General features: G+C 42.7%; 2 protein-coding genes across 3 annotated transcripts in view; one reads left to right on the top strand and one right to left on the bottom strand.

Moving 5' to 3' along the window:
* LOC147439772 (protein MEI2-like 2) overlaps positions 1–24,823 on the bottom strand; it is a 48,005-nt gene that overhangs the window by 20,611 nt on the left and 2,571 nt on the right. The window contains exon 2 of one of the 2 annotated variants that reach the window (XM_086485541.1): positions 21–354. In XM_086485541.1, the coding sequence (XP_086341667.1) occupies positions 21–258 (238 nt within the window). In that variant the 5' untranslated portion in view covers positions 259–354. The remainder of the gene's footprint in view (positions 1–20; positions 355–24,823) is intronic. The other variant, XM_086485540.1, reaches the window with a different exon arrangement.
* LOC147439773 (uncharacterized) lies at positions 22,810–23,202 on the top strand. Its single transcript, XM_086484065.1, has one exon. It carries the CDS (start codon positions 22,810–22,812, stop codon positions 23,200–23,202), a length of 393 nt encoding a protein of 130 aa, XP_086340191.1.

Below are 24,823 nucleotides of genomic sequence, written 5' to 3'. Positions count from 1 at the left end.
CTAAAAGATATATATCTCACGTTTCTCATGTAGTAAAGCAGGTAGTGAGCTAGAAAAAGCCTTTTCACATGTAATCATGGCCGGCAAATTGGGAGATTGGCCCACTTCTAAGCTTGATGGGACAATCGTGGAGCTGTCTCCGCTCCCATCAATTAAGGATATGTTGGACTTCTTCTCTTCGCCAGGCAACCGATGACGTGCAATGGAGATCCCACCTTCTGGTGGTGGAGAACATTTTGACAATACGTCTTTCGCCATCGAAGTTTACTCTTAAGAGAGTCGAAAATATGCTTTTCAATCTTCCGTGCAGTTACCCTCCCAGTAAATGGTCAGCACCTGCAATCACATGATTATCTACTTGCAACTGTGTAAGACAAAATTAAACTGCAAAATTGCATGTAATTTGTTTGCAAATTTACAAACACCATTGTTCTGTGGCTTCCCTTTAAGCACCTAGTTCAGTATTAAAGTGTAAATAATGCTGCCATTCAGTCACCTTGATATAAGCCCAGTAACTTAGCATATCAAAATGCAACCGAAAATGCTGAGGATGACATGCATGAAAGCGCTTTCCAAAAACCCAGTCACGAGGAGAAAAAGATTCACCAGCAACATGAAACCAGATGGATGAAACAAAGGCCCATATTTTCTTGGCAAGAGAGTAAATAATAAAGCGATGTCTATTGTCTTTTTTGAAAGTGGTGCAAAAGAAAAGACAACAATTACACAAACTCGCTGCCAATGCAAGCCCTCCCACCATAGCCTGCCAGCGAGACACCTTTCCCTTATAAGGAAGTTGGGTATGCCAGCCGCCAAACAATACGTCTCTACACTAAGCAGCAGAATTCTTGACCCCCAAGCCTTAACTAACCATGACAAACAACCAACCAAAACAACAAAACCCAGAAAACCTGTCACGAGACTGTGACAACCGGGCTCTTTCCGGTTCGCTCGCCGCTACTCGATTCTTCACTCGGCTCAGCTGGCCGCCACCTCCTCCCGTGTATCAATTATCAATATTATGTTAGGCTATGCCAAAGAGAACACGGAAAGAGAGGGACAGAGCATCCTGTATGTACAGTTTATTGGTTTACTATTTTCCTATTTTAAAGGCATCTGCGTCCTCCAAGGCATAGTTGTCAGCATTGCCAACACCCCCACTATATATATTTGTTAGTTTCTTTCCCTTGATTTTATTTGATTTTTGGGACCCTCTTGTTAAAATCACAAATGTCCGGACATTGCATGGCAAGTGTGAAACGATCGTTGGCCGAGAGTTTCACCCGCAGAAGTCAAGGCCAGGTAGCACGAGATGGTTGGGTTGATCGGCACTGGAATCTGACTAGTAAAGAAGTGGCTAGGCTTAATTAAAGTCATTTAGGCCCCTCGACGAGACTTTATAAGTCGGTGAGTATTGTTGGGTTAAAGGCCCTAAATGACCCCTTTTATGTACATTTTTATACTTTGTCCAGGTTCAATGACACAATTTTTAAAAGTCACTTATAATAAAAGTGGGAGGCCACAAAACCACTGACATGGGTTTCCCCAAAATCGTACAAGCTCTCTCTCTCTCTCTCTCTCTCTCTCTCTCTCTCTCTCTCTCTCTCTCTCTCTCTCTCTCTCTCTCCTTTCGATCTGCAACGCCATAGCCTTCCTGCACTCACGCCTGGCTCCACCCGGCCCAAACCTGCACTCTTCCACCTCGCGCATCTCCCGGTAGCCTCTCTTTCGCGCTTTCAAGTGGTATCAGATCCCTAGGGTCCGAAACAAGACCTGCGCAAGCTGCTGGACAGCAAGCTATATTGCTTTCCTGCGACGGTTTTCACTTCCATCACGAAGCTCCTTGCTTCCGGGGTCAAGAAGGTCACCGAAACTACCAAAACAGCCCAAAACAGACTGTTTTTAGGTCAAAACAGGTGTTTTACAAGTGGTATGTTTAGTGCAAGGATTTGAGTGAAAAGCTGAGTACAGGTGATTTAAATCGTATATTCAGCTGAAAATTCAGATGGACTATTTCATATAAAGAAACTGTGGTCTTTTGTATGCAAAGTCTTGTGATTGCTCCTATTTGATGAAATTTTCAGCCTATTGCATCTATCTTGTATACACACTTGTGGTTGAGTTAAGATGGCTGCTATCTCTTCCGCATTTGACACCAAAAAATTGATGGAAATCAAACGGTTTGATGGTCAAGGTTTCGACCTTTGGCAAGAACGCATGCAAGGTATCATTTTCTTAAAGGGTTGTGAAAATGCATTGAAAGAGAATAAGCCGCAAGGTTTGTCCGACTTAGAGTGGACAAGGTTGAATAAGAAGGCCATGGCCTACATCAAAATGGCTATCAATGAAAACATTTTGACGGACATCAAGCGTTTCGTTTGGACACTGCTTATGCTATATGGCAAAAGCTAAAGTCCAATTATGAGAACACCACACCTGTGAACCAGGTGCATTTGATGCGAAAGTCGGTGAATATGTAGCTTGATGACTTGAAGTCAGCTTCTGAGCATTTGAGTGCTTTTACAGGTGTGTTGAGTCAATTGCAAGACAGTGGGCTTCAGCAATTTGATGATAAGCTGAAAGCTATTTTCTTGCTTATGACATTGCCAGATACTTGGGAGACATTGGTTGTCTCCTTGAGTAACAGTCCCAGCCTCACGTATGACGGTGTAAGAGGGTCTATTCTCAATGAAGAGATCAGACGCAAGTCTAGTCGGGAAGGTGACAGCTCTGCCTACTATGCAAGAGGTAGAAATCAAAAGCATGATGCTGGCAACACGACTCAAATAAGAGCAAGACAAAGGAAGGGTCACAAGAAACCGATTGCAGGTATTTCAAGAAAGAACAGGATAGGAAGAAGGAAGCGCAAGAGAAGAAGAAGAAAGATGAGAAGAAAGGGAAAAAATCAACAGGTGATTCCTCCAAGGATACTGAAAATGCAAATGTTTCCTCTAGTGTGGTCATTGAGGAGTTGTCAGACGTCGAGGAAATCTTGGTTGCGGTTTCGTGCCCCTCAGATTTGGTGATAGCTAATGCAGAAGACATGCTTATCCCAAAGAAAGATGTAATTGATGAATTGCTTAGTGCTAATGATGGCCTATCCCAGTCTTGGATAGTAGATTCTGGTGCTTCTTTCCATGTGACTCCATCTTTGGAGTGTTTTGCTACATATGCTGCAGGCAATTATGGCAAGGTGTACCTTGGTGATAATTTTGCTTGCAATATTGAGGGAATGGGCACCATGCGCTTGGCTCTTAACAATGGTCAAGAGCTTTTATTGAATGATGTCAGGTTTGTACCAGGCATTAAGAAAAGTTTGCTATCAGTTGGCCGGTTAGATGCACATGGTTTTACTACCATCTTTGCTGGGGGTTCATGGAAGTTGCTTAAGGGCTCTATGCTTGTTGCAAAAGGGTCTAAAAGAGATACTTTGTACTATCTTCGATGCAAAACTTTGCCTAGCAAGTTTCTTGCTTTGCTGAAGTTGCTTCACATACAGAATTGTGGCATAAGAGACTTGGCCATATGAGCCAAAAGGGTATTGATGTGCTTTCCTCTTTAAAGGTTGATGTAAAAGGCAAAATTTTTGTAACGATTGTCTGTATGGAAAGCAAAAGAAATCTTCTTATTACTCTGGTGTCTCTCGCAAAGCTAATCCTCTTGATCTTATTCACTCCGATGTATGCACTATGCCTGTTAGGTCTTTTGGTGGTGCATTGTATTTTGTTACATTTATTGATGACTGTACTAGGAAAGGATGGGTGCATTTGTTGAAAAGTAAGCATGAGACTTTTAATGCTTTTAAGAAGTTTCATGCTTTTGTCACTACTCAAAAGAGTGCTAAGCTTAAATGTCTCACGTCTGACAATGGAGGAGAATATTTATCTGTAGAATTTCACCGTTTTTGTAATGATAATGGGATCTAAAGGGAGTCAACGCCCTTATAATCCGTCTTCTAATGGTGTGGCTGAGAGGTACAACCGTACTTTATGTGAGAGAGTGTGTTGCATGTTGTCCACCGCTAATCTTTCCCAAGAGTTTTGGGGAGAGGCATTAAAAACTGCAGTTCATATTTGCAATCGCTCTCCGAAAAATGACATTCTAAAGGAGGTTTGGTCTGACAAACCTGCCTCTTATGATCATTTGAGAGTATTTGGATGTGAAGCTTTTGTTCATGTACGCAATGACTTGAGAACAACGCTTGATATGAAGTCCATTAAGGGAGTCTTCCTAGGTTATGGGAAAGAAGGTGAAATGCGCTATAGAGTGTGGTTACCACAACTTAGAAAGGTAATTCGCAGCCGAGATGTAGTGTTCAATGAGGCAAAATTGCTTAAGAATGCTACAAAATCTGATTCTGACAAGAAAACTGTCAGATTTAAGCCTCTCGTGCCACCCATTGATATTGAAAAAGAGCCTCATGATGCATTACGGCAAGCTGAAATTGATAATCATCCGGTTAACCTTTGTTGGAATTAGGGTTACAGAGAAACGCACACAGCTTGGAGAAGACGAAGGAAGCTCAAGGCACACAACTGAGAGTGTATTACTTAGTGTGCAAAGGAAAGATAGATAGCCCTAGCGTGATGGGCGTATATATCATGCACGAGGAAAAAAACCTCCTAAAGAGGGAAAAAATGCCCCGGCGGTCCTAGTATGTTCACACACATCACTACCACATGTATATGGTAACAAATCCCCCCTGGAGTGATGCGGTGAACGAGAGTTGGCACATGAGTAAAGGGAAGTGTCATACCCTGAGGACATGATCAATCCACAAAGGGGAGTAAGCCCAAAGCTTTGCGGAAAGCTTCGAGCTTCTCACCGGGACAATGCCTTTGTGAAAAGATCTGCAAGGTTGTCTTGTGTTGGCACATCAGCCAAGCTGACCTCTCCTGCTCAGAGCCTCTCTCTGACATAGTGGTAATGCACCTCAATGTGATTTGTGCGAGCATGAAAAACTGGGTTCCTCGCAACTGCCAATGCGCTCTGACTGTCAGTGTAGATAGTGTTGGCAGTGTACTGTCCAACACCCAAATCAGCCATAAGGCGTCTCAGCCATACACACTCAACCGTAGCTGTGAAGACTGTCCTATACTCAGCCTCACAACTCGAAGTGGCCACAGTAGGTTGCTTCTTGCTCAACCATGATATACATGAACTGCCAAGCATGAAACAAAAACCACTTCTGGACACTCGCGTGTCAAAACAACCAGCCCAATCTGAGTCCGAAAAAGCATGCAAGTCTGGCGGCAATGATCCCCCCTTGAGATAAAACAAGCCAAGATGTAAAGTGCCACTAAGGTAGCCGAAAATCCTCTTGACAGCCTGCCAATGCTTAGACCTTGGGCTATGCATAAATCTGCTGACCTGTGAGCCTGCAAACTGAATATCCGGCCTCGTGTTGCATACATAAATGAGGCAGCCAACAGTAGTTTGGTTAAGAGTGACATTAGCAGGATCACCAACATCATGTAAACTTAACTTCAAACCTGTTTCCATGGGAGTGGCAATAGGTTTGCAATCCTCAAGTCCAAACTTACATAGCAATGTCTCTATGTAACTTTTCTGACACAAGGCAATACCACCATCACACTGCTTAAACTGTATACCCAAATAATGATGCAACAGCCCCAAATCTTTCATCTTGAAAGTAGCATTCAAATCAGCCTTAAATTCAACAATATGTCTCTCATTTGGTCCTATGATCAGTAAATCATCTACATAAAGAACCACAATGAGAAGTACATCACCCTCACGCTTTACATACAATGTGCTTTCTGTTGGACTGTTACGAAAGCCTTGTTTGACCAAATGAGTGTCAGCTTTCTCATACCAAGCACAAGGAGATTGCTTCAACCCATACAAAGCCTTGTTACATCTGCACACTTTGTCCTCTTATCCTTTCTTGAAAAAATCGCGAGGCTGCCTTACATAAACTTCCTCAAATATGTCACCATTCAAGAAAGCAGTAACAATGTCTGATTGATGTACATCCCAACCAAAATGAGCTGCCAATGCACATAGTAAACGCACAGTAGTCATACGACAAGTGGGAGCCAAAGTCTCTTCATAATCTATGCCTTTTTGGTGTGCATAACCCTTTGCAACAAGTCGAGCCTTATGGCGATCGATCTCACCATCCGGCTTGCGTTTCAACTTGTAAACCCACTTTGTATCAATGGCCTTTTTGCCAAGAGATAAATCACATAAAGTCCATGTGTCATTTTCTATAAGTGCATCATATTCTGATTGCATGGCAGCCATCCAATTTTTTGAATTTTGTGCTTCATCAAAAGACAGAGGTTCCTCAACATCATGTAAGCTAGACACAGCCAAAGCATAACAATATGATGCATAAGATGCATGGCGAGAGCATGAACGAGTTCGACTAGACAAAGGTGCATCCAATTTACTGTCACGCAATGTATGCACCAGCCATTTTGGCATACCTCTAGCCTGCTCATTTTCAGCCCTTTCCTCATCAAGTACATCATGTACATCTGCCTATTACTGCCATTTTGGCATACCTCTAGCCTGCTCATTTTCAGCCCTTTCCTCATCAAGTACATCATGTACATCTGCATCAGTAATAGGCTGATCCCTCTAATTGGAACCCTTTGGCTCCATATTGGTGTCTCCCGGTTTCAAAGAAGATGTAAATGGTGTGGATTTGATGTGCCACCAAACATTTATACACATTGGTGATGATCCCATACCTCCTGCAAATGGAGATGGAAGAGATGGTTTCCCAACAAAGCCAAGGCTGCAGGCACAATAGGCTAATTTGGATGTCACCTCTCCTTGTCATCGTATGTAGCTAGCAAATCTTGATACTCATGGACAAAATCTTCATATTGCATATGCATGTTTGCAAAAATGACCCCACATGGCACAAACTCACAAGATGCACACAAGCGCACCACATACACCCACAAGTGCCAATCAAAAGAGGAGAAACAGTGTGAGGATTAGTGGTGCCAATCCTATAATTAAGACTTAAACTTCATAGTTAAGATCAAACTGAGACTCAAAACATTGAATGTGTGTTTCATTGATTGAACGAATGCTTGAAAACTAAGTACAATAGGCTCCTTCTATAGGAGACGAAGAGACAAAAGGAAAAGACACGTCTCATGGTAAAGAGACGCGATTTTAAACACAAAGACACATCCTTTCAACAAAGAGTTGCAACCATTGGACCAAGAGTCGCAACCGTAGAGCGAAGGGGTGTGACCAGTCGTCGAAGGAGTGTGGCTTTTGGAGAAGAGGCACATCTTTTGAGCGAAGGGTCATGACCATCCAAGCGTAGGGGTTCTCCTTGGCATGGCACTTTGCGTATCTGTAACTAGGAGTAGATGTAATACTGCAATATAGTCACAATCGTGACATTCCCTCCCACTTAAAATCAGAGCCCGTGTCAAAGAAATGACTTCTGATGTTGATAAAACTCTGGAAAATCATTGAACCGCCGAAAATCTTTAATCTTTGAGTTATCGGAAACCTTTGTCTTGAACCTTTGCTTCTTGCGAAACCTTTTTGCTTTGACTGCTAAATCCCATGTCATTGCATTATTCAAAGACTTTTTAGAGGAATCTCGCATAATCAGGTTGACTGCAACAAGAGGTTGATCTTCAAAATTCTTCATGCGATGTAAGATTTCTGGTTCAAAATCTTCCAATAACTGTGAAATATTTGTTGAAGAGCAAATCTTCTCAAAGCATTCTTCAGATTGGGTAACTTCAACTTTAGTAATCACTGGAGAGAATTTTGGATTGAGATTGTAATCATCTTCCAATAAAGAATCCCAAAATTCTTCAAAATCGACTTCAGAAATTGTCACATCATGACTTGTAATTGGCATATCATCATCCACCAAGAATCAAAGAAAGCATAGTCGTCTTCAGACTCAGAATCTGCAACTATGTCCTTTTCTTTGTCTCGTAATGAAGTATCACTTGGAAAAATTTCTTGCTCGAGATAATCTTTGTCTTCATCAATTGATTCGAGAGAAGTTAATTGTCACGATTGTGACTTTGTTACACTCTTCTTGATTCATTACAAATGCAGATGCGAAGTGTGACCAACCTGACACGACTCCTGTTCTCGAACGGTCACAACCCTTCGCCCAAAAGTCATACCTCTTCACCAACAGCCACACTCCTTCGACAACCACTAATGTCCCTTCGACCAATGGTTGCGGCTCTTCATCAAATGGATGTGTCCATTCGCCTAAAGACATGTCTATTCACCTAAAGGATGTGTCTCTTCATGAAGGGTCATACCATATGTACTTGTTCATCTCCTATATAAGGAGCCCTTGTATCACACTTTCAATCAATCAAACACAGAGTCTTCTGAGTCTTGTTTCTGAGTTCAATTCAAGTTTCTTAGGTCTTAATCATGAGTTTAAGTACTTAATTAAGGATTAGCACCTAGAATCCTTACAGAGGTATTAGAGCAAATTGTTTCCCGGGACCCGAAGGTTGTGAGCCTCTCACCCTCGCCGCTACCCTCTCCCCCCCTTCCCGGAGTTGCATGGGAGCAGAAGAAAGATGGACAATACACAACCCAACATGAGGTAACCTTCTCTTCTAAATAAATAAAGTCAAGCAGAAGATGGAGATGGGTGTTGCGGCATACCGGCTGCCATTCTGGAGTAAGCTTCTCCAGCAGGTGGTGCCTCTTCGCGTAGATGAGTTGCGTCTTTTCCCATGAAGAGTCGCACCCCCCCTTGCGCATCCAACGTTGGCATGTGCATCTGGCCGTCCCTTCACCCGGCATCACACACGCTACGGCCCACGCTGGTAGCGTTTGGCACTTTTTCCTAGGCAACGTATCGTTTTTCACTTACCAACGCTGGAGTATTTTGTTAAATTGCCACCCATTAAAATTTTAATAGGTTTGGCCGACCGCCCAAAAAGTGCAAGTGGGCACCCTCTTGTTACTAAACATTAAAAAAATACTCCACGCCAGCCAACGCAATGAAGAAATCGAACCAGTGTACGAATTTGGTGCCGCACCCTCGTCTGCCAACTTCCAACGCTGCAGAGTCTGGCCATCACCTACTGCGCGCGCGGGATTTTTCTCCATCATGGCCGACAATGCCTTCGATGTTCTAATCCCCTTTCTCTCGTGCATAGAGACATCTTGCCAGAAAATCCTCCTCCTGCTCACGAAGTGATCGTTATACTAGATACCCCGGAACCGGAACCTGCACACGAACCGGAAGTGATTATCATTCCGGACTCCCCGTCTCCAGAACCCGCACCAGTTCCAGAAGAGATACCCGTTTCCGAACCCGTTCTAGCACCAGAACTTGCTCCTGTTCCTGCACTACAGCCAGCAGTTTTGCCGCAGAATTATCTGGTATATGTTACCCATCGCTACGCCTCTCAATTACAGATCTAAGTGGTGTGGCACATAATTGTTACGTGCGAACCTCTTCATTTGCCACATTTCGAGCACATTTTGGGACGGTACCCTCACTTGGTCTATTCTCTGACGGAGTGTCGAGTGGATACAGTGAACGAGACCATCTCACAGCGGCCTCTAGTTCGGATTCACACAGAGTTACAGCTTCTGGACTATACCCCTTTGACCCCAGACGACACACCTCCTATCAACGAGATGGAAGATATAGAGGATTCGGACCTTGGGGCAGATTTCTGGAGTTCGACGCAGCATCAGCAGTAGCTTCGCCTTTTTTATGGCAACCACACTTCTCCAAGATATTCCCTCTGAGCTGTCAGAATGTCAGAGACAGGCAGTGCTCCTGTTCCACCCGACGATCCGATAGCCATCCTCAGAGAGCATATGTCCGTCCTCCAAGAGGCCCTTTCCACCGGTCTTGCATCGATGGCAGCCAGCTTGGATGTCTTACAGGTATTTTCTTCTTCGAGGACGCAGTCAGCTACACATTCAGTTTCCTCTGTAGGTAGCAGAGTCAGTTCCTGAGCAAGTCGAATCTCCAGAACCAGAGGTAGACAATCAAGAATTAAAGTACTTTTTAAAATAATAAACACAGCACAGAAAAAGAAAATTGATGCAAAGTTGCCCGAGCCATACAACGGTCGCCACGATAAGCGCGTGCTGGACCATTGGCTTTTCAAGATGGATGTTTATTTCGCAAACACCGATCTCGTTGAAAGTAAGAAGGTTGCTTTGGCAAGTTCCCTGCTAAAGGATACAGCATTCCTTTGGTGGCATCGACGAGTTAAAGATAGAAAAATCACCGCTACTTGGGACAAATTCTGGCACGTTCTTTGCAAGGCTTTTGAGCCTGCAAATGCAGATTTTCACGTCCGGTCTTCTCTCTGCCGCCTGAGCCAAACTGGTTTCTTGGCCGCGTACATCTCGGAGTTTCAGAAACTAACTCTTCAAATAGAGACTCCCAGTCCTTCCGACAAACTCCACAGTTTTGTTGACGAAATTGAGCCTTCCCAGCGAGATGATGTCCATAAATTTAACCCTGCCACACTAGATGCTACAATTGCTTATGTTGAGCGTCTCGGCGATAATCGACGATCATTCAGAACCTTCCTTTCTGGCGATCGAGCTTCCAATCCTGAAGGCTCCTCACAGCGTAATCATCAAGGACAAGGTGGTCAGAATCAGCGTTCTTTCTCAGGACCTCAATCTTCGAGACAATACTTTGTTGGACAAAATTCTTTTCGACCCAATCTTCTGGACAAGTAGCCACTTCTAGAGCCTCTTCTTCTGCAAATAATCAGACTCGACGACACAATCGTCACAATCATAGAAGAAATGGTCGTCGTGATTTTCGACAGGATACTTCTTCTAGGCAGCAAGCCTCTTCATCGGCTGCTTCAAACTCCCACTCCAACCGTCCAGGATTATGCACAATTTGCAATGGACCGCACAAGTGGTATGAATGCCCCAAGAAGCCAAACCCTTTAAATCCCCGCCAGAATTCTCACATGGAGACCACAATTTTAGAACCTATCCACAGCCAACCTCCTATCCCAGACAAAGGCAAGCAAGCAGCCCGTTGTGTTCGAGTTTCTAAGATGGTGATTGCCTTAATCTTGAATGCTCGAAATCATGTCGCTGCTCCAGTGGATCTTTTGAACTAGGTTCTTAGCCTCCTTGGCTTTGTTGGCAAGCAACCAATCAATGTTCTTGTGGATCGTGGGTGTTCTACTAATTTCGTCAGCACATCTTTGATTACTAAACTTCGCCTTCAAACACAACCTAGTAAGGCGGCTTACCAAGTAGAACTTGATGATGGTTCCTTCCTCGAGTGCAACAAAAGGATTAAAAAGCTGGATTATCAGATTCAGGATTACCAAGATCAACTTGGTTTTTTAGTTATGTCCTTTTCACATTACGACTTGATCCTTGGCCAATCTTGGTTATTTCAGTATGATCCAATAATCAGTTTCAGAGATCACTCAATTCGGCTCTATCACAGGCAACAGGAAATAGAGCTTCGTTGTCTTTCAGTACCAAACCCATTATATTGGTTTCTGCTTTACAAGTCAAACGGCTGGTTCGGAAAAGGGATTGTGCTACTGCCTTAATCATGTTGCGAGATGTCAAACCTGGTGCAGAAGAAGAAGAAATTAAATCCTCGTCAAACATTGCTTATTTGCAACAACCCTTCTTTCAACCCCATCTGGACTTGTTTCTCGACGAGCTACCAACAACGTTGCCTCCTCGACGTCCAGTGGATCATCCCATAGATTTGATCCCCGGCCAACCTCCACCAATTCGAGCCCCTTATCGAGTTTCATACTCAGAATCTCAAGAGATACAACGGCAGCTAGAAGATTTGCTAGATAAAGATCATATTCGCCCAAGCAAAAGTCCCTTTGGAGCTCCTGTCCTGTTGGTCAAAAAGAAAGATGGGTCTATGCTTCTTTGCATCGACTATCGTGCTTTGAATAAGTTGACGATTAAAAACAAGTTTCCCCTGCCTCACATTGACGAGTTATTTGATCAATTATTGGGAGCGAGGATCTACTCCAAAATTGATCTAAAGTCAAGGTATCACCAAATTCGCATTCGCATTAGTGATGAGTACAAGACAGCTTTTCGCACAAAGTATCGTTACTATGAATTTTGGTATTGCCATTCGGGTTAACCAATGCCCCGGCCTCTTTCATGACGTTGATGGACGAAATCTTCGGACCTTACTTGGACAAGTTCGTGATCGTATATTTGGATGACGTTCTAGTTTTCAGTCGAACGATGGCTGATCACAAGGAACATTTCAGCTTGTCTTCCAAATTCTGCGAACCAATGTGCTATACATCAACAAGAAGAAAAGTGATTTCTTCAAGAATCAGGTGGAATACCTTGGTCATATTATTTCTGCTAGTGGCATTGCAGTAGATCCCAAGAAAATACAGGTCATTGCGGATTGGCCTTTACCACTCACCATCTCAGATGTGCGCTCTTTTTTGGGACTTGCAAATTTCTATCATACCAAGGTGCACAAGTGCTCAGACATTGCAGCTCCTTTGACTGAGCTTACCAAGCAGGATAAACTTCAATGGACTGAAGAAGCAGAACAGTCGTTCAAAGCCCTTAAACATGCCTTGACGACAACTCCAGTCTTGGCTATTGCAAATCCCACTCCACCTTTTCAGGTAATGACGGATGCGTCAGATCGTGCTTCTGGAGGTGTCCTTATGCAGAATGAGCGCGTCATTGCTTCTGACAGCTGTAAAATTTTCAACCATTCAAATGAGATACCCAGTTTATGACAAGGAATTCTTAGCCATTGTTCATGCTTACCGCACTTGGAAACACTATCTTCTTGGCGCAGATTCCGTGGTGCAGACAGACATCAGTAATTAACATACATTTTTACTCAACCAGTGATGAATCCTCGTCAAGGACGATGAGTTGAGTTCTTGGCAAATTTTCATATGATTATTCAATACGTGCCAGGCCTTGCAAATGTAGTTGCAGATGCCTTGAGCCGCATGCCTCGCGCTATCAACTTTGCCATTTCTGGTGTGCAGATGGAAATACCTGCTTGCTTCAAACATGAGTATTTGACAGACAGAGATTTTGGAGATGCATTTCAAGCTCTTAAATCCTCTACTCCAACTCCTACAGAGATGAACATGTTTGCAGCTTACACCATCGTCAATGACTTGCTGTATTACATTGATCGCATTTGTGTTCCACACAATGCGCCATTGAGAAAAATTTTGATCCAAAAACATCATGAAGTCCCTTTTGCTGCTCATCCAAGCATCAACAAGACATACAGATTGTTACCTGCAACATATTTTTGGCCACAAATGCAGCAAGATGTCATCAAGTTTGTCAAAGCTTGTCATTCTTGTCAAACAATGAAGGCTTCTCGACAACTTCCGCAAGGGTTACTTCATCCTTTGCCAATACCTCAAGAAAGATGGGAAAGTGTCAGCATGGATTTTATCACTACTTTGCCTCATTCTCAAAAAGGCAATGCACACATTCTCGTAGTGGTTGATCGGTTTTCAAAGATGGCACACTTTATTCCTTGCAAGAAGGCTGCTTCGGCCCCAGACGTTGCGTAATTGTTTGTGCAACACATTTTCAGATTACATGGATTACCAAAGTCTATTGTTTCAGACACAGATCCAAAATTCACAGGACATTTTTGGACATCTCTCTTCAGATCTCTTGGTACAAATTTGTTATTTAGCTCAGCATACTATCCTCAAATTGATGGTCAGACAGAAAGAATGAACCAAATTTTGGAAGAAATGCTTCGACATTACATACAAATTCGATTGGGGTCATGGGAAGAATATTTGCAACTTGTAGAGTTTGCATACAATAACTATCCATTCAGTAACTGGCATGACTCCATTCCAAGCAGCTTATGGGCATACTCCTCTTGTACCGACAAACTTTATTCTTCAACACAAAGTAGCTCTAGCAATCGTTGGTTCAAGAAATACAAGATGTACTTATTCAAGTACGTGACAAATTGGTTCATGTCCAACAAAAGTACCAAAAACAAGCCAATAAGCATCGATGACATGCAAATTTCCAAGAAGGAGATTTGGTCTTGTTATATGTAGCACCTCATCGCTACAAAACTGCGAAATCGGTCTTCCAAAGTTGCGCCATCGCTTCTATGGACCGTTCAAAATAATCAAGAAGTACTCGGTTGTCAGTTACAAGTTGGAGCTTCCTCTCTCATGGGGAAAACTTCATCCAACCTTCTACATTTCTTGGCTCAAATAGTATATACAAGGAGATTCGCCAATTCCCGACTTATCTTCTTATGTGCCAGAAATTGAGAATAAACACATAATTCTTGTTCCAGAAAAGATTCTTGATGCTCAACAAAAAGAGACAAGACGAAAGATCACAACAGAATTTCTTGTTAAGTGGATGGATCTTGATGAGTCGGATTCAACTTGGCTGACGGATGAAGAAATGCAGCAGTACCCAAACCTTCTTCAAGAGTTCTTTGACAAGCGGATGACTTTCATTTGAACACAGGGTTTTTATTTAAATGGGAGGGAATGTCACGATTGTGACTAATTACACTCTTCTTGATTCATTACAGATGCAGATGCGAAGTGTGACCAACCCGAGAGGACTCCTGTTCTCGAATGGTCACAACCCTTCGCCCAAAAGCCATACCTCTTCACCAACAGCCACACTCCTTCGACAACCAGTCATGTCCCTTCGACCAATGGTTGCGGCTCTTCATCGAATGGATGTGTCCATTCGCCTAAAGACATGTCTATTCACCTAAAGGATGTGTCTCTTCGTGAAGGGTCATACCTTTTCATATGTACCTGTTCATCTCCTATATAAGGAGCCCTTGTATCACACTTTCAATCAATCAAACACAGAGTCTTTTGAGTCTTGTTTCTAAGTTCAGTTCAAGTTTCTAAAGTCTTAATTATGAGTTTAAGTACTTAATTAAGGATTAGCACCTAGAATCCTTACATTAATGAATTCAAAAATTCATCAATAATAATATCCACATCTGCATCGAAAATCATATTCTCTTCATAATCCACTGTATCATATTGTTTGACTAGTACACGTGAGGCTTGAATCACTCTATCACAGACGGGAGCGCATAACAATATAAAATATACTTGGATAAATAGAATTTATCACTTAATACTGAAGCCAAAGGATATAGAGAGAAATAAATAGAGAGAGAGAGTGAGAAGATCGACACAGTAATGGGGACCAGAAGATGGACTGGTCCCCGCCCTCAAAGAGAATCCTTTATTAGAGAGAATCTTTTTACAAGCACAAGAACCGGAGAAAACCCCTCCGTTCTAATTCTCTTACTCGATGGTCGTTCCTTCCCGTAAGGAAAATCCGAGAGACGAGCTCTCAATCCTTTTTCCGTCTGTACTCGGAGTTGAGACTCGGCAGACAATTTCCAAATTCCGTTTCCGGAATTGAAACGGAATTCCCAAGCGTAGGCCGAAGCCTTCCCACTTCTCCTTCGCGATGAAGTACTTGCAAACACACACAAACACGGGACAACAATTCGTATGACGAATTCCACAATAGATACCTGTCGCTCTTTCGCGGGAAAAGCGACTTCCTTGCTTCGTAGTCTCGCGATCTCTTGCGTCTACTGGCAGCAGAGTCTTCTCTTGTTGGCGCTGGCAACTCCTTTTCGGTGAGGGCATGTGGTGCTTTTATAGCTCCTTGGCCACGGCACAAATAGCTGCTCGCGTAGAGATCGCGGTCGTTTTGTTTTTCGTGGTTTTTTTATTTTTATTTTTTTTGTTGTTCTAAAGAATTCGTTGGTTGGTTTTATTGCTTTATTTTCTAAGTGGCTGCCCACTTATTAAGTGGGCGCTTAAAACAATGCTTTTCACAACACTTCCCAAGCGTCCCTGGATGCAACCACATGCACAAATGCAATGCAGACATAGATTCCTCGCGAGAAAGCGTTTGCTCTTCTCACAAAACTCGTTAAAATATTCCGCTTTTTGAGAAAAGCTTCTCAAAACCCATCTTTATTCTTGTGCTTGCGTCTTTACGCATATTCCTCTTTTCTAGTTCGGATTTCCTCTTTACTATGGATATCCCCTTTTCGATGCACCCGCCACCCACCTTATGACGCATCAGGAATACCCATCACCTAGTTCTTTCCTACCGAACTTACGATACAATCCCCTTCACGATGCTCTATGTCACCCATCCTATGACGCATCAGAGATGTCCGTTCCTAGATGGTCGAATACTTCTTATTGATGCTCCATGTCATTCATCCTTTGTGACGCATCAGAAGTACCCGTTCCTGGTGGCCTTACAGATATTCCCTTTCACAGTGCTCCTGTCATTACTTTGAATGACGCACTAGAGATACTCTGTACTCGGATGTCTCCAGTGAGAAAAACCCTCTCACTTAAAATTCCAATAATTCTTTTAGAATTATTTTCTTGGTGTTCCAAGCGAGAAACCCCTCTCACTTATAAATCCAATAATTCATTTAGAATTATTTTTCTGTCAAATAAAGCCAATTTAGCATCCCTCTCACTTATAAACAGTTCTCCTCAATTGTAGAGGTCGAACTCAACTGCCGGAAAATTTCAAAGCTTGCTCAATGGTGAGTTGAGCTAGTCCTTTCTCAAAAGAGAACTTAAAAATTAAATTAAACAAAAATCCAATAATTCAATACTTACCTTACCGGTTCATGTCCTTCCTCTAGTACCTCGAGGATATCCTTCATCAATCATAAACTTACGAACCATGTAAGAACTCATCATTCACATCTTTCTGAGAATCTGTTAACTCACTTTCGCCTTCTCAACCTCGAGAAGAATATTCCTCCTAGAAATCAATCTAAATATCTGTCCTTGCGCATAATCATGCGCTATTAGTCCAGAGGGTATTAAACCTCTTGTGTCCTCCCACATAGGGAATGCCCAAGTCATAGAGCATTAAGCTTGATGTCTTTCTTTCACAAACAGAGTTCGCTAAAGAAGGTTCTTGTTTCGGGCCGTCGCTCAACGTAGGCAGACGGTTCTAATCCGAAAATTCCTTGTGCACGGCGGCACTTCTTTCCAATCTTTACCTCTTCCGAGTTAATACCACCAGCAATGTTTTCCACTGTTTGCTTTGACTCGCTTGTGTTCCTATTGGGCAAAACGATCCCAATCTTCTTAAATGCCTTCCTCAAAGCGTAGAATAAAAAAATTTTGTCCGAAAATTCAACCTTGAATTGAATCCAAGTCTTGTTGTAAGTTCCTTGCAAAGCTTTGGTATACCACCAAGTACTTGCAATCCCCCTTGAGGTGTTTGGTCACATGCCTCACCTTCGACACTTCTCAGAAATTGCCATTTGCAAAGGCAACTTAAAACTGTTGAGTGAAAGTTGTAGCTTTCGGGACATCTTCCCTTCCGTCAAAAGTATCAAACTTAACCGGAGTGTTCTGAGGTCTAAAGACCTTCTTCATATCCTTCCTGGAATGACCAGATTTCTTAGCTATGGTTCTCGATTGATGTTCATGGATATTTTCTGGATTCTGAAGGATCTTGAGCATTCTGCTCCTTGGATTCTCTAGGTTCTTGAGCATCATGCTCTTGTCGCCTTCTCAGAGAATCCCAAGTCTTGTGTCGACTTCTTGCAGAGAGAAAATAAAATTTCCCAACTCTGTAAGCTTTTCTTGTAGGACTTAGGGTTCAGCCTGCTTACTTCTCTCTTGGCTTGTCATGGCTTCTTCCCGTATCTTCCCAGAGTCGTCCTCCTTTACAGAAAAAGAGAGGAGACTATGCTCTGATACCACTGTCACAGACGGGAGCGCATAACAATATAAACTATACTCGCATAAATAGAATTTATCACTTAATCACGTACTGTGTCGATCTTCTCACTCTCTCTCTCTCTATATTTATTTCTCTCTATATCCTTCAGTATTAAGTGATAAATTCTATTTATCCGAGTATATTTTATATTGTTATGCGCTCCCGTCTGTGACACACTCGTTCCGCATGATAAAGCCCGTGCAAAATCAATTCACGTCCATCTTTGAACAAATTGATAGTATGTCCTCGAACGCTAATGGCTGGATCATATTGGAATAACCAATGCTGACCAAGAATCATGTCGTAATAAGATAAATGCATGACTTCGAAATCCAGTTGATCTGCATAATTTTGAATATCGAATTGTCTCATCGCAAGTTAAAATTGATCCATCTGCTAATTCCACATCATACAAATGAGATGTCTTTTGAGTTTGCAAACCAAGCTGTTGAACGATCTGAGAGCTCATGAGATTATTAGAGCATCCGTTGTCCACCAAAACGTTGATGGAGCGACCATTGAGAGTTCCAATAAGACTCAAAACTTGCTTTAAAAGAGGCTCCAAAACTGATGAACCACAATGAGCATGCTTCATAAGAATAGTCGTATCCTCTGAGACATGAATTGTATTGACCACTGATTTTTCTTTATCCTTAGCAGAATCTAGATGTTCAGAATTCGATGATGTTTCAACGTTGGAATTTCTTTTCAGATTAGACAAATTTGGTCTCTTTGGACATTGATACCATCAATGGTCACCATCACAAATTGTACATAAACAATCCTTCTATGAAGTCGAAGATGCATTTGAGGAAGAACCTTGCTGAGGATTAAAACGCCGATCTAGAGAAAAATCACGTCCTATACCACGATCAAGTGGAGCATTTGAAGAAGATCTGCTTTGAGATGTCGATCTTGAGAATAGAACCTTGAAGTTGAATAAGGTGTTGTGGCTTGCTATTTGAACTGAGATTGATGTCGCTGACTTTGGCTATAATTGTCTTTGTGATCGCGTTGTGAAAAGCGAGTGCTATTTGAAGATCTGTCACCAGATAGAAAATTCCGTGTAAGGCACCGATTATCGCCAAGAAGCTCCACATAGGCAATTGCAGCATCCAAGGTGGTAGGGTTGTATTTGTGCACATCATCCTTCACGTTGGGTTCGAGTCCGTCGATAAAATTGTGAAGTTTATTAGAGGGACCAAGAGTCTCTATCTCCAGAGTTAGCCTTTGGAACTCTGTGATGTATGTGGCCAAGGAACCTGTTTGGCTCAGGCGGCGAAGAGAGGATCGGGCATGAAACCGCATTGGCAGATTCGAACGCCTTATGAATTGCATGCCAGAATTTATCCCAAGAGGGTGTGTGTTTACCATCAGCAACCCGTCGTTGCCACGAAAGAAATGTTGTGTCCTTGAGCAGAGAACTAGTAAGTGCAACTTTTTTACTCCCGACCAAATCTGTTTGATAAATAAACCTCCATTTTGAACAGCCATTGGTCCAACACGCGCTTGTCGCGGCGACCATTATATGATTCAAGCAATTTAACATCAAGCTTCTTCTTTCAGCCACACCATTAGAAGAGGGACTGTATGGCACAGTAAGCTCCCTCTTAATGCCCAAATTTTCACAAAACTTGTTACAGCACTTGTGTACTCCCCCCCCCATTGTCTGTAAGCAAGCATTTTAGCTTTCTACCTGTTTGGGTGGTCACAAATGCATGAAATTTCTTAAACGCAGCAAAGGCTTCATCCTTAGATTTAAGCAAATAAACCCAAATTTTCCTAGAATGATCGTCAACAAAGGAGACAAAATAACATGCACCACCCATAGACTTAGTAGGCATGCTACATACATCAAAATGTACAAGATCAAGCACACAAGATTTACGAGAGACACCAGAATAATAAGAACACTTTACTTGCTTGCCATATTGACATTCATTACAAAAGTCAAGCTTTGTGCCTTTAGCATCAAGCTTGTTCAAAGTACAAAGCTTAGAAAGGCCCTTTTGGCTCATATGGCCAAGCCTCTTGTGCCACAACTCCATGTGAGAGTTAATTTCAGCCAATGCAATAAACTTGCCCAACACAGCCTTTCCATGCATGCAGTAAAGTGTCCCTTTCTTTGTGCCCTTTACAATCAGCCTTGAGCCTTTAGTCATTTTCCATGACCCTCTCTCAAACAAGATGTTGTAACCATGCATATCCATCCGACCAACAGAAAGCAGACTCTTCTTGATTCCCGGCACATATCGAACATCATGCAAGACAAGCCATTTGTGCCATCTATGGAGAGATGCACAGTGCCAATACCCTCAACAGAACATGCATGATTGTTTCCAAGGTATACATGGCCACGCTTGCCCGCATCAAAAGTAGAGAAACACTCCTTAATAGGAGTCACATGAAATGAAGCATCGCAATCAACAATCCAAGTCTGGGACAATGCATCATTGACAGTCAACAAAGCATCAATAAGATCACTCTTGGTGATCTGCATGTCCTGTGAATGAACATTTAGAGAGGCATCAAAGTCATAAGCATCATCATCTGACAAAGTGGCACACAAGATGTCCTCTACGTCTGACAGCTCCTCAATCACGACACTAGAAGCCACATTGGCCTTCTCTTTGTCCTTTGAGCTATCCTGTGCATCTGCCTTGACTTCCTTCTTCTCTTTCTTTTTGTCTCCACCATTCTTTTTCCTTTCTAACTCAGCTTTATAGTACCTGCAATCGGGTTTCTTGTGACATTTCCTGCCACATTGATAGCAAGTCACATCACGCTTGCCTTTGCTTGCATTTCCCCTTTCTTTACTCTTACTCTTACTCCTTTGTGCATAAGCATTCTTCTTTTCTGTCCTGCCTCTAACCATGTTGGCAGAGTTGCCTCCTTCTCCACTTGCTTTCCTCCTGATTTCTTCATTCAAGATAGAACCCCTAACACCATCAAAGGTCAAATTGGGGTTATTAGACAACGAAACCACCAAAGTTTCCCATGACTCAGGTAAGGTCATAAGCAAGAAGATAGCTTTCAGCTTATCATCAAAAGGGGGCAAGCCAGAATCCTGTAACTGCGACAAAGTACCTGCGAATAATGACAAGTGCTCTACCGCGCTCTTGGACTCATCTAGTTGCATGCCAACAAGTTTTCGCATCAAGTGCACCTGGTTGACAGACGTATTTTCATACATTCCCTTCAACTTCTCCCACACATCAAAGCAGTCGTGAGACCTTTCACATCAATGACAGTCTCATCGGTCATGGCCATTTTAATGTATGTAACGGCCTTCCTGTTCATGCTAACCCATGCTTCATCCGTCATATTCTGTGGCTTCACCTGTTCAAGTGCCCCTTCGCAATCCTTAAGAAATAAGATTCCTTGAATCCCGTCTTTCCAAAGATCAAAACCTGTTCCATCGAACCTCCTAATCTCGAAGAGATTCTTCACATCCGAAGAAGATGAAGCCATAGTTGCACGAGATAAGAGGGATAATACGCTGAATTTTTGGGCAAAATGCGCAAAAATCGGAGTATAGCCTCACACAGATGTGCACTACAGCTCCAAATGGTCACAGGAGCAATTTGGGGTAAAATAGGTCGATTTGGACACAAATTTCAATTTCTGAAATTTATGCGCAGAAAATTTCAGCGAGCAAATTTGTGCTCAAAAACAACAAATATTAGTTGTTTTTAACCTCAGAAGACATACATAAGACTAATACACAGCCTTTAGAAGCATGTAAGCGCAAAAGCCCCAATTTGTAGCATCAAAATTGCTTGAAATTGAGCCACAAATGGTCATACATCAACAAAATTTGTCAAATGTGCGTAGATTGCATCAATTTGCACTTTCCCCAATGTAATCGCACCATAAAAACACTTGCAAAAACCTGCGCAAATCTGAAATTTGCTTAAAACACCTGTTTTAGGGCTTGTTTTTCGGCAATTTCGTTTTCGGGTAGCAGAGACTTAGCAAAAGTATTCCCACACCTTAATACATCATTTGCAAAACCTGTATTTTGTTGTCATAACCTGTAATTTCCTGTTTTCGACCTAATTTCAGCCTGTTTTGGGTCAATTAGGGTTGTCGGGAGCTCTCTAGTGTCCGGGGACAAGTCCTTTGGCGACGAAATTGCAAAATCTCGCGTGAAAGTTGACCTTCTTGGCTGAAATTCAGCGTTTGCAGGTTTGGGGCAAACCCTAATCAAGGCTCTGATACCAGTTGATGAGCGCGCGGCGCTATGTGCAAGTGAAAGAGCACGCGAGGAAGTGCAGTGTGTGTGCAGAGAGGGGAGGCGAAGGCCAGCAGGAGAGGAAGCGCTAGCAGAAGAGAGAGGGCTCACGTTTTTGGGGACAACTCAATAAGTGAGTTTTGGGTTTTCCCACTTTTATTATAAGTGACCTTTAAAAAATGTGTCCATGAACAGGAACCTGAACCTGGACAAAGTATAAAAATGTATAAAAAGGGGTTATTTAGGCCTTTAACCCAACAACAACTAATGTAAGTGGCTCTTCCAAGTCCAATGTGGGGTCCTCAAGCAAAAAGGGGAAGGTTTCTCAAGGGGGTTTGGCAAGTGCATTTGGCTTGCAAGCACGGAAGCAAAGCCTTGCGCAGGTTTTTTTATGCTGAGGACGTTCCTACATGGAAAGTAAGAAGCCCTTACTTTTTGCAAATGGTGAAAGCTATTGGACAAGCAGGTCCTTCGTATGTTCCCCCCTCTTATCATGCTTAGCGCACCACACAATTGAATGAGGAGGTCAAATGCGTAAAGACTGAGATCATGGGTGTGCGCGAGAAATGGAAAAGATATGGATGCTCTATTGTGTGTGATGGATGGTCTGACACTAGGCGTAGGCCTATCATTAACTTTCTTGCATGCTCTATTCATGGGTCGGTGTTTTTGAAAGCTATAGACACATCTGGGGAAACAAAGACATCGGAATTCATTTTTAAGCATCTCAAACAGGTTATCAGAGAGATTGGCCCAGCAAATGTTATGCAGGTATGCATAGACAATGCAACCAATTGTGTTGGTGCTCGAAAATGATTGGAAGGGAGTGGCAACACATATTTTTTACCAAATGTGCTTGCCATTGCTTGGACCTTCTGTTTGAGGACATTGGAGAGATTGGTTGGGTTGCAAAAGTGCTTGAGGATGCAACAAAGATTGTCACATTTGTGACAAGAAAGTCTACTCTGTTGGCATTGTTTCGGCAACTTAGCAAGAAGGACTTGGTCAAGTTGTCAGCCACTCGATTTGCGTACTACTTTATTATGTTGGCCAATCTTGTGGATGAGAGATGCATGCAAGGTACGCACAAGCTTATGATTGATGACAAATTTGTGAAGATGAAGAGATCCAAGATTGAAAGGGCTATCGAGGTCTTGAACATTGTGTTTAATGCATCCTTTTGGGAAGAGGCCAGGCTGATTTAGAAAATGTGTGCTCCGATTTCGAAAATTCTCCGTTTGGCTGATAGGGAAGGAGCCACCATGGGGCTTATGTACGAGCTTACAGATCGCATGGCAGAGCAAATTGAAAACATGCAAGGCATTGATGCTCCAAGGATGAGAGAGATTAGGGATCTATGCATTGAAAGATGGAATATGTTGCACACATCGTTACATGTTGTTGGATACATGTTGCATCCCATATGGCGAGGAAGAGGGCAAGAAAGTGATGGCGAGGTGCATGAAGAATGGATGACATTCTTGGACAGGTACACCAAGGGTGATTTGACCTTGCAAGGCACCCTTATTGATGAGTTTGACATTTATAAAGCTGAAAGCAAGTCGTTTGCTCATCCAATTGCAAAAGATGCATTGAGGATTCAAGAAGGAGTGAAATGGTGGGAAACTTGCTTGCACACCCGCTTTGCAAGCTCCTGCTTTGAGAGTGCTTTCGCAAGGGACATGTGCCTCTCCATGTGAGAAATTGAAGCATCTTCTCTCTCATTCATGCCAAGAGAAGAAATAGGCTACTCCCATCTCATACAGAGAAGCTTGTGTACATACACAAGCTTGAGGCTCATATCCAAAATCAAAGAGTGCAACTATGAGAGAATGGAGGTCACATTGGAAATGCTCAATAAGGAAAAAGATGAGGACCACTTGCTTGTCTTGCAAGAGATTCAGGAGGCCATTGCAGAGAGTACTACAGATGCAATAAGCCTATTTCCATTGTTGGTACCAGTCATATTGGAGCATCATGCTCAGTTGGTGGTGATGAGGATGAGGATGAGAATGAGAACGAGGACGAGGATGATGCTGCTTATGATGATGAGGATGTGAGCTATGGTGAAAGTTAGAGCTCATTGTGCCTAGCCACCTGCTTATGGAGTCTGGACCATGGTTTTGGACATTTACTTATGCCATATGGTGTTCACTGTTCACTGTTGACTCTACAGTGTACACTTTAGATTCTAGCCTCTAGTCTCGCCTCTCTACTTATGTTTTGGATTCAACCTTCAGGAGACTACACTCCTCAATGTTTTTGATCTGCTTCTATAGTCCTGACTCCTGACTCCTTTTTGTTTGGAGGTTACTTCATGAATCATTACTTAGAGGTCTGAGGCACCATCTCGATTCTCTCCAGAGTCCACTTTTAATTTCTAAAGTTTCTATGGTTTTAAGTTTTAACTTTTGTTTGTCTATGAAGATTTAAACATGGTGGTGTAGTATAGTATGTACAATGTTACCATGTAGCATTCTATGTAGTAGGCTATCTGAAGACTAACATGTGGAATTTCGGGTGGTCTGATCCGTACTTCCATACCCGTGTGTGTCCGACGTGTGATTGACGTATGGAAAAACTATGAGCATCACCATTCACGGGTATGTGCAGGCGCACGCACACAGCTCTTCTATCCTGTAGTGTATTGCACTAAAAGAAGGAAAAATTCAAGTTACCTCATGCCTGCATGCACACGTGTACCACCTTTCTTCTGCTTCCATAGAACTCCGGGAAGGGGGTAGAGTGTAGCGGCGAGGGTGAGAGGCTCACAACCTTGGAGTCCCGGGGAAAAAAATTGCTTTGATACCACTGTGAGGATTAGTG

The sequence above is a fragment of the Adiantum capillus-veneris genome, chromosome 16 (genome assembly GCF_014529385.1).
Source record: "Adiantum capillus-veneris isolate H3 chromosome 16, ASM1452938v2, whole genome shotgun sequence".
NCBI classification, from domain to species: domain Eukaryota; kingdom Viridiplantae; phylum Streptophyta; class Polypodiopsida; order Polypodiales; family Pteridaceae; genus Adiantum; species Adiantum capillus-veneris.
Note: the sequence above shows the minus strand (reverse complement) of the source record. Positions and strands in the feature narration are given on the sequence as shown.